The 10,283-nt window shown below is 50.2% G+C and overlaps 1 protein-coding gene across 1 annotated transcript; it reads left to right on the top strand.

Moving 5' to 3' along the window:
• The first annotated feature begins 524 nt into the window (after window positions 1-524).
• LOC114028518 (aflatoxin B1 aldehyde reductase member 2-like) lies at window positions 525-10,283 on the top strand. The gene is made up of 7 exons (XM_027842788.1): window positions 525-756; window positions 4,256-4,443; window positions 5,151-5,255; window positions 5,752-5,848; window positions 6,801-6,900; window positions 7,979-8,108; window positions 9,853-10,283. Exons 1-7 carry the CDS (start codon window positions 546-548, stop codon window positions 10,012-10,014), a joined length of 993 nt encoding a protein of 330 aa, XP_027698589.1. The 5' UTR covers window positions 525-545; the 3' UTR covers window positions 10,015-10,283.

Consider the following 10,283-nt stretch of genomic DNA (forward strand, 5'->3'; position numbering starts at 1 on the left):
TGAAAACCCAGCCTGGAAGCTTCAGTCCTTTCTCGGCCCTCCCTGCTCAGGGGGCTGGAACTCCAGAGTGGGACCGGGATAAAAGAGTCCTAGGCTGGAATCCGAGCTCAGGGAGACCCCGGGTAAACGCCTTTCTGTCCCTGAGCCTCAGTTTCCTCATCTGAAAAAGGAGAGTGTTGGACTAGAGGTTCCCTTAAGGTTGCTTCAGCTCCAGATTCCGGGATACTGGAGAAGGGTCCGGGGTGGGAGCGGGGCGGTACGCACCGGCCAGTCCCGCTGCCGTCCGTCGGGACCGCGCGGACCCAAAGAGCACCCAAACCTGGTCCGGGAGGATGCAGGGCTTCCACCTCCCTCAGTGGCGCAGCGCACTTCGCACACGAACCTAGACAGATGGCTCTCTCCGCTCTCCCCCTTCCCTACCCACCTCCTGAGTGACGTCACGGGACCGGGGCCCGCGTGCGCGGGCAGCGCGCATAAAAAGTTCCTCCTGCCCAGATCCTCGAGTGCACAAGTGTCTGCTCTGCTCTTGTAACGCAGCCGCCGCGATGTCCTCGGCCGCTCGAACTCTGCCGGCCACCGTGCTGGGCGCCATGGAGATGGGCTGGCGCATGGACCTGGCAGCCAGCAAAGCCTCCATGCAGGCCTTCCTGGACCGCGGCTACCGCGAGGTGGACACGGCCCACTATTATGGCGAAGGCCAGTCTGAGAGTTTCTTGGGCAGCATGGACCTGGGGCTAAAAGACGGCAGCAAAGGAGGTAAGCCGGCCAGTGCCCTGCCTGCCCCGACCCTGTGCACCAGCCCCTGCCCAGACCCCGGGGTCCGTGCCTCCCAGCGTCGTGCAACTTCAATCCACCCCACCCCCAGACATGGCAGATGGGTCCTGAGTCCGTACAGCCTCGACTCTCCTTGATGTCGCAGTCAGAGGAGTGCACCTTTGAGTGCTGCCACTGGGCTCCAAGGCCGGTACAGTCCTGAACTCCTCCTCTGGTACTTGCATCCTCAGTCCCCTTGATCTGGGTTCTCTATGCCCGCCCCTGCAGCCTCTACCCCGCCAAAACATTGTTTTTTGGGTTCCCTGACACCTTTACAACCCCAGCTTCCACCTGGACAGTGCATCTGGAGGCCATGCATCCTAATCTCTAAAACGTGCTGTCGCCTCACCTGAACAGTGTAATTAATCTCTGACCTCTCCGCCTCTCCTCAGTAACCTTTGGCTTCATCACAATCAGCTGGTCCCCAAACACTCTGACTTCCCCTGGCGCCTACCTGGCTCTTTTAAAGGACCCCTGCTCCCAAGGTGTCCCCAGCGCCACGACGGTCGGCCCCGAAAAGTAACTGGATTCTCATCGTCGTCGTTACTCACGCTTTGGCTAGTAGCCTTCCTATGGGCTCCCAGCCCCCAGGCATGCCCCCAGTACTTCCTTCGAAGCCTGCCAGGCCGAGTTAAAGTTCCTGCCTAAGGGAAGGGGAGGGCATGTTGTTGACCTTGGGTGCGGTTTTTTCAATTTTATCTGGCACTGCTTAGAGACCAAGGAGTTTGAGGGGTGGGATGGAGAGAGGGAATAGGTCTGTTCTGTCTCAAGGTTGTGATGCTACTTAGAGCCTCCATTGGGGCTGGAGGAGAGACTCAGGGAGAGTCTTCCCTTGCTACACTTCAGCAAAGTGAATGAGGCCCATTTATGGCCTCAGTCCTTCAGTGCCTACTCTTACCCCAAACTGCCTCCCTAAGTAGGTGATCTACTGCTTTCTCAAATTTATAGAATCTAAGAGCTGGAAGCAACCTTAGAACCTAGACTGTTAGAACTCAAATGAACCTTAGAAAGTAGAGTGTCAGGACTAAGGGAGCTTAGAGATCACTTTTATCTCAACTCCCTCTTTTACAGAGAGGGAAACTGAGGCCCAGAAATGGAAATGACTTCTCTAAGGCAACACACACAGTGAATGAACTGCAGAGTTGGGACAGGACTGGCAGCCCAGGGCTTCTTTCTTCCACATTGTCCCATCTGAGCATTGCTTATTTCATTCCTGGAGGAAAGGAGGGTTTTGGGATTCAGTATTATAATTCAGTGCAGCCAGGTGGTACAGTGGATAGAGCACCAGGCCTGGAGTCAGGAAGAGCTGAGTTAGAGCTGGCCTCAGACATTTACTAGCAGCTGTGTGACCCGAGGCAAGTCACTTCACCCTGTTTACCTCAGTTTCCCTATCTGTCAAATGAGCTGGAGAAGGAAATGGCAAATCACTCCAGTATCTTTGCCAAGAAAACCTCAAATGAGGTCATGAAAGCTCAGACAGGACTGAAACGACTGGACACACACATTATACATCTGTACGCTCTCAGATCCCAGCTCTGAACTTTCATTGTGACCTTGAGAAAGTACTTGAACTCTCTGGGTATAGAATCATCAATTGAGAGAAGCAAGGGACCTTAGAGGTCATCACATCACAACTCTCTCATTTTACAGATGAGGAAACTGAGACCCAGAAGAGATTTTTCCCCTCACCTGTAATGGACTAAATGTCTAGAGGCCTTCCAGCTCTACACTTGTGTTCCCATGATCCCTGAATTATCTTTCCAGCTTCCTGCTAATCAGGGCCCTTTAACCACCATTCCTCTCCACCACCTCTTTCCCCACCCCTACCCACCACTTAGGCTGGGTCCTATCCCCCAAATTGTAGTTGTAGCTGAAAACAAAATTCCTAGTAGGACCCAATCTTTTTCCTGGCAGCTAAGAGAGGAAGGATAGAGTATGAAACTGAGTAGAGGAAACCACCTAAGTGATTGGACTGCCTTCCATGGGCAGCTAAGAATCAGGAAGACCTGAGTTGGAATCCAGCCTCAGCATTTACTAGTTTATAACCCTAGGCAAGTCACTTAGCCTCTGCTTGCCTCAGTTTCCTCAACTGTTAAATGGAGATAACAATAGCACCTACCTTCTAGGGTGGTTGTGAGGATCAAATCAGGCAATATCTGTAAAGCATCTGGCACACAGTAGGTACTTAATAATGCTTTGTGTCACACTAGGCAGGTGACTTAAGTCTGGGAGCTCAGTAACAGGTGTGACAAGTAAATTTAAAATGACACCTTATTGATTGGACTTAAACTTGACTTTTGTCCTCTTCTCCTGACTCCCTTGTCTCCAGATCCCTTCCCCCTCATTCATAGGAACACCAGATGTAGCATTTGAGATTAGAGATCATTTGACCCAACCAGCCTCCTCCTTCTAGGGGCTAGGAAACAGATTCAGTGAAGTGACTTGCCCAAGGTCACAGAGCTACTGAGCAATAAAATCCCTTATTTGACAGATGAGGAAACTGAGACCCACAGTGAGTAAGTGACTTGCCAGAGGCTGCACAGGTTGTCAGTGGCCCAGCCAGGATTTGCAGCTGAGCTCTCTCTCGACTTCAAATCCAGAATTCTTTCCTCTATGCCAGGCACACAGACACACAGACACACACACACAGACACACACACACACACACACACACACACTTCCTTTCATGAAAACCCATGTTCAGGTGACCTGGACAAGTCATTTTTCCTTGCTAGATTTTTATATTCTCCAAGGTAAGATAAGATGTTTGGACTAAATCAGGGATTCTTAACCCTGGGGTCCTAGGATAGCTTTCAGGGGATCTGTGATATTGGGAAAAAAACCTGCCTCCTGTTTCTTTTCACCAGCTTCTAACAGAAATGTAATATTAATTTCTTTGAATTATTTAAAAACATTATTCAGAGAATGGGTCCATGGTCTTTGCCAGATTGACATAGGGGTCCATGAAGGAAGAAAGGAAACAAGAATTTATTAAGTGCCTGCTATGAGCCAGGCACTGTTAAGCACTTACAAATATTATATCATTTCAGTCCTAGGAGGTAGGTGCTATCATTATTATTCCCATTTTACACTTGAGGAAACTGAGGCAGATAGCATTTCCATGACCTGCTCAGAGTGACACAGCTAGTAAGTATCTGACTCAGAATTTGAACTCAGCTCTTCCTGACTCCAGTCCCAGCAATTAGTTCACTGAACCACCTAACTGCCTCTAAAAACATACTATTAAGGTACATAGGAAGGCCCCCTGGGAAGGGGAGAAGAGATCCTGGGGAAAACTATGAGGATGAAAAAAACAAAAGATATCAATAAAACCTTTTGAAATAAATGTCAGCTGTTTGGATATAGGGCTTAGCTGAGGGTTTTCTGTCTATTGTTTGAATTGAATTGAATCTCAGCCACTCCTCCCACCTTTCTCCCCAAGTGAAAATTGCTACCAAGGCCAATCCTTTGGATGGGAAGACCCTCGGGGCCAGCAGTGTCCGGTCCCAGTTGGAGACCTCCCTGAAGAGGCTGCAGTGCCCCAGAGTGGATCTCTTCTACCTGCATTTGCCAGACCGTGACACTCCGTTGGAGGAGACGTTGGAGGCTTGTAACGAGCTACACAAGGAGGTGAGAGAGGAGGATGGCAGAAAGGGGCCTTTAGGGTACAGAGTATCAGAGCTGGGAGGGCCCTTAGAACCCAGGATGTCAGAGCTGGGACAGCCTTAGAACACAGAATGTCAGAGCTGGGAGGGCCCTTAGAATACAGAATGTCAGAGCTGGGAGGGCCCTTAGAACACAGACTGTCACACCTGAGAGGGCTCTTAGAACCCAGGATGTCAGAGCTGGGACAGCCTTAGAACACAGAATGTCAGATCTGGGAGGGCCCTTAGAAACAAGAATGTCAGATCTGGAGAAGTCTTTGAGCATTCCTCAATCATTCAAGATTATTTATTAACCACCTGCTGTCTGCCAGGCACTGTGATAGAGATGGAGATGAATGAAATAGTCTCTACTCACAAAGATATTCTAATTATAGTCCCTTCCTCTCTGCCTCCCCCTTCTCTGTCCCTCCTTCTCTCTCTCCCCACTTCCTTCCCTACCTCTTTCTGTCTCTCTTTCTCCCTCTCCCTCCCTCCCTCCCTCTCTCCCCCCTCCCCCTGCCTGCCTCTCTGTTTTTCCCTCTCTCTCTCCCTCTCTCCCTTCTCTCCTTTCCTCCCTCTCTCTGTCTCTCTCTTTCTCCCTCTCTGCCTCCTTCCCTCTCTCCTCCTCCCATCCCCCCCTTCCCTTTCTCTCCTCTGTCCCTCTCTCTTTCTCTCTCCCTCTCTCTCCTGCAGGGTAAATTTGTAGAGCTGGGCCTCTCTAACTACACCTGCTGGGAAGTAGCTGAAATCTGCACCCTCTGCAAGAACAATGGCTGGGTCCTCCCCACGGTGTACCAGGTGAGCACCTGCCTGAGCCCGGGATGCTGCTGGACATCCTGCGGGCCCTTCTTGGCCACTAGGTTCACCAGGCCCCACGGGCAGGGAACCTTTATGCCATCGAGGTCATAGAAGGTCAGCCCCAACAGAAATTTGAGAGACCATCTACCCAGGCCCTCATTTTACAGGGGAGGAAATCCAGGACCAGAAGAGGGAAGGATTGGCCCCACATCAAAAAGCTAATAAATGGCCAAATTGGGACTCAGATCTAGGACTCTGACCCCCAGTGCTTTGGGGCAGAAAGAGTGCTGGCTTTGGAGACAGAAGACCTGGGTTCAAATTCTGACTCTGCTACTTCCTACCTAATGACTTCTTTCCTCTGGGCCTCAGTTTCCTCATCTGTGGACTGGACCTCCGGCCATCATGCCTAGCTTGTGACCTCTCCTGACCCGGGCTGGTTTGGGGGGTTCTCCCTTCCCTGAGCCTCCTCATCTGTGCTGTCCTCCCTCCCTCACAGGGCATGTACAATGCCATCACCAGGCAAGTGGAGACGGAGCTGTTCCCCTGCCTGCGTCATTACGGATTGAGGTTCTATGTCTTCAACCCTTTGGCTGGTAGGAGGAAAGAGGGGGAGGGGACCCCAGAGTCTGTGGGGTGGGATAGTAGAATGAAGACATGAAGTCAAGAAATATGGGTTCAAATCTGGTCTTTGATACTTCCTGGCTGTGTGTCCATGGGCAAATTGCACCCTCTCTAGCCAAATGGGGGAAATAATATTTATACTAACTACCTCATAGAGTTACCTCATTTTTTTAAAGATAAAGATTGCTCCAGAAATCTGAATTTATTTTGGCTCCCTTAGACCAATTAAGTCTGTATTCTAAGCTCAGTTTGAAGGAGTGGGGGAGGAGAGAGACAGTGTCCAAGGATGGTGGGGGGTCCCAGTGAGGTCAGTTGGAAACCGGAGACACTAATCCATACATGAGTAACCTCATGGGCCACATAGTAGCTTAAAGTGGGACACTATCTATGTTTTATTGTCATTTTATTTATTTTGTTAAATATTTCCTCATATTTCAATCTGGTTTTGTACCTTTGCCCTAGAAAAACTAGCCTTCTCCTCTTTCTGCTCTCCCAATCAGCCCCACCCCCAGTTCTGGAATTATGAACCAATGAACCCTGGCCATCATCCCTGGGTGGGGTGTGTCAATGTTGTGTCGTGTTCCCTCACTCACCCTCCTAGTCATTTTTGCCACCAAAATGCTCCTTCCAGGCCTTGTTTCTCGTGTCATTTCTGGGGTTAGAAAGGAAATTTTATGAGGGCAGGAACATTTTTTCCCTTTGTATCTGCACTTATAGCGCTTAGCTTTGATTGCTTTGCAGTAGTTCAGTAAAGTTTAATACATGCTTTTTCATTCATTCAGCTTCTTCCTGGATTGTTGCCAAGTTGAAAAGTGAGGCCCCAGCCTCATGCAGCCTTTGGCCTTTTACTTAGCTCTAAGCCTGTGTGAGTATCCTTAGCCCTCTGTGGAATCCCTGAGATCTAATTGTCTGTCCTTTCCACAGGTGGTCTCCTGACTGGCAAATACAAGTATGAAGACAAGGACAAAAAACAGCCTACGACCCGATTCTTTGGAAGGAATATCTCTGAGATGTACCATAAGCGGTGAGCTGCATGTGAGTGGGTCAGAGATGGGAGAATGTTCTGATCCCTCCCAGATCCCTGAATCCTCTTTCTTGTGGGTTGGGACCCTCTTAAACTGTCCTGACTCCAGTGGGCTTGGCTCCTGCGGGGTTATAGGAGGGAGAAGAGCTTAGAAGTCACCTCCCTCTTTTTACAGATTGGGAAACTGAGGCACAGAGAGATGAAGAGACTGACTGTCACAGAGCTAGTTGGCAGCTAGCCCTCACATGTGAGCCTGAGTCTTCTGGCTCCAAATGCATTGTTCATTCTGCCATACCAATCTCCCCTTGAGATCTCTCTTGCCTCTCTGAGCTCACCTTCATGGCCAGAATTGCAGGAATTGAGCCTGGAATTAGGAGTCCCTAGTGCTTAATCAGAACTTCACAGCTTGCCTTAGAGAGGACTTGCTTAGCAGATGGTGAAAAAAAAATGTTGGCCTAGAAATCTAGGCCTGTTTTCATCATTAAGTAGCTCTGGGACCTTGGATGAGGCATCATCATCTCTGAGTCTTCCTTTTCTCATCTGTAAAATGTGTTTCCTGACATTGAAACAAAATGTCCACAGGACAGGCCCTCACATGTATGACAGGTGCCCTTCTGCCCTCCCAACTGCCCCCAAGTTTAGACCATGCCCCCCAGTTCCCTTAACCCTTCTTTGAATGTCTGCCATGTCCTGGAGGGGCCTCACCTTCCTCTGGACTCTCTCAGTGTCCTTCCCAGAATGTGGCAGCCAGTCCTAAAATGGGCCCTCTTAGGATGCCACGTGGGATGAGATGGGTGATTATGGGAACACGTGACCCCAGAGGAATGAAGGGCTCAGATAACGTGTGCCCAAGGCCTCCGTCCCGCGCTCGTGAATTGTTCATGGGGTGGTAGCTGAGCATAACCAAAGGTCACTTTGGATCCTTTGCGATCCTCACTGGGGAGGTGCAGCCCCACTTGGAGGTTTGCAGTGGATGATACCTGGGTTCTCTGCCAAGCTGAGCCCCCACACAGGCCCTGCTGAGGCCAGTCTTGGGGACACTGACCACTAAACTTCCCTCTCTGCCCATTCAATGCAGCTACTGGAAAGTACTTCACTTTAAAGCCATCGATCTTGTGCGGAAAGCCCTGGCGGCATCTTATGGGGCCAACCCTCCCAGCATGACCTCAGCAGCCCTCAGGTGGATGTACCATCACTCCCAGCTCCAGGTAATGCCCCAGGGGCCCCAGGAACCCACCCATCCCCAGGGGTCTTGAGCCCTTTAGGAGGTTGGGCCCATTCTCAGCTTTGGCATTATTTCGAGGACATGTCCTTTCCTTCATAGAAATGTCTCTGCTGACTTTTTCTGGCCCTTGATCCAATGGGCTTTTTAGCACAATTGGATAAATATTGTTTGAACACAACTGGTTAAAGACACTACAAAGCATACTTCCTGAAACTCCTACTTGGATAAGGGATTCTTTTGTAATTTACACTTTGTACACAAAAGCTCTCTCTCAACCTACTGGTTCAGCTTTCTTCATTCTGAAAGGAAAGGGAACAAACATTTATATGGCACCTGCTGTGTGCCAGGTGCTGTGCTGAGCGCTGTTCAAATATTCTCTCATTTGTAATAACCCTGGGAGTTTGGTGCTATTCTTATCCTCATTTGACCTTTGGGGAAACCGAGGCAGGCAGCAGTGAAGTGACTTGTCCAGGGTCACACAGTTACTAAGTATCAGGGCTTCCTGCTGTATCTACTGGCCCACAGAGCTGCTTCTGAATCACCTCTTATGAGTCTTCCCATATGCCTTTGAAATCTTTTTATTTGTCTACACCTTCCTCTAACCATAGTGACCCATGACAGTAGCTGGTCAGAGTGGATAGAGAGCTGGCCTCAGAGTCTGGCTCGGGTCCGAGGCCCAAGTCAGGCTCTCTTATTTGGGTGGCCTTGGGCAAGCCCTTGGGTATCTTTCTTGCTGTCCAAGCTGCAAAGAAGACTCACCCACTGGGGGCTGGAAGCTGCCTCCTTCTGGGTTTGCAAAATAGTCCCTGGGCACCAGGGGTCACTGGATTGTCTGGTTGTTGCTGCTCACGGGTTGCTCTACCACCTCCTCGTGTGGCGTACTTTGAGTTCTATTCAGCGAGCATCGATGGGCACCTGCTGTGTGCCAGGCACTGCTCGAGGCCCTAAGAATTTCTACACACAAGGGAACAATATTCCCTGCCTTCCAGGAGGTGCATTCTAATGAGGGGTAGGATGCACAGATGAGTAACCTCATGATCATGTGAGCATGAGAAAGCAATAACAGTTGAGGAGAGCAGGGCAGGCTTCCAGGGGGAGGCGGTATTGGTGCTGAGCCTGGAAGGAAGCTGAGGATGCCAGGAGGTGGAAGGGAGAATATTCCAGATATGGTACATGACCCAAGCAAAGGTACCAGGGTGAGAGATGAAAATGAGGTTGGGGGGCAGCTAGGTGGTGCAGTGAATAGAGCTCTGGCCTTGGAGTCAGCAGGACCTGACTTCAAATCCAGCCTCAGACACTTAACACTTACTAGCTGTGTGACCCTGGGCAAGTCACTTAACCCGATTGCCTAAGCAAAAGAAAAAAAAATTGGGGTTGGAAAACAAAAAAACCATCCAGTTTGGTGGAAAGTGTGGAATTATGAGATATATGTCTGGAAAATTAGGCCAGATCATCTTGAGCCACAAGCCTCCTTGGTTACATGCTGAAGCTTACTTACACCCATCCGTGTCTTACCGTTGCCCTGGGGTGGGGGAAAGGCCAGCAATGGGGGTGGGGAGGGTCTTCATGGATTGTGGTCTACCATTAGTAACCCCAGAGCAGCAATGGGAGAATATAGGTGCTAATGAGATGATAGACTTTTGTGTCTGGGGGAGATATACTTCATGACTCTTCTAGTCATAAGGAACCTGCACACATAGCTTGCTTTCTCCCTCCTCTCCTGACAGGGTGCCCGTGGAGATGCCGTTATCCTGGGCATGACCAGCCTGGAGCAGCTACAGCAGAACCTGGCAGCAGCAGAGGAGGGCCCTCTGGAGCCTGGGGTGGTGAAGGCCTTTGACGAAGCCTGGAACCTCGTTGCCCATGACTGTCCCAACTATTTCCGCTAGCTCCAGCCATGGTGGTGGAGAGAGGCCCCCTCACTGATGCTGGCTGTCCCCATGCTCTCAGCCCCATCAGCCAGCCTTTGCCTTAACCTGTTGTAGCCTGAGCTCTGTCTTTCAAATTGTCCCTGTTCTCTGAATCCATGGTTTTCTAGCCTCCTTCCTGGAGGTGAGACCTCTGGCCTCCTGCCCTGTTGCTCCTACTGTTGAGAAGAGTGAAAGCCAAGACCAGCTCTGTCCTGTCCTGTTGGAATAAAAGCAAGTTTTGCACAAGA

The sequence above is a fragment of the Vombatus ursinus genome, unplaced genomic scaffold (genome assembly GCF_900497805.2).
Source record: "Vombatus ursinus unplaced genomic scaffold, bare-nosed wombat genome assembly UNPS02014884.1, whole genome shotgun sequence".
NCBI lineage: Eukaryota > Metazoa > Chordata > Mammalia > Diprotodontia > Vombatidae > Vombatus > Vombatus ursinus.

Bases quoted from the DNA above. Each gene is read 5' to 3' on its own strand.
- LOC114028518 (XM_027842788.1), top strand. From the start codon at position 546: ATGTCCTCGGCCGCTCGAACTCTGCCGGCCACCGTGCTGGGCGCCATG. The intron at 757-4,255 runs GTAAGCCGGCCA...TTTCTCCCCAAG, and splicing joins AAAAGACGGCAGCAAAGGAG to TGAAAATTGCTACCAAGGCC. The intron at 5,849-6,800 runs GTAGGAGGAAAG...TCCTTTCCACAG, and splicing joins TGTCTTCAACCCTTTGGCTG to GTGGTCTCCTGACTGGCAAA.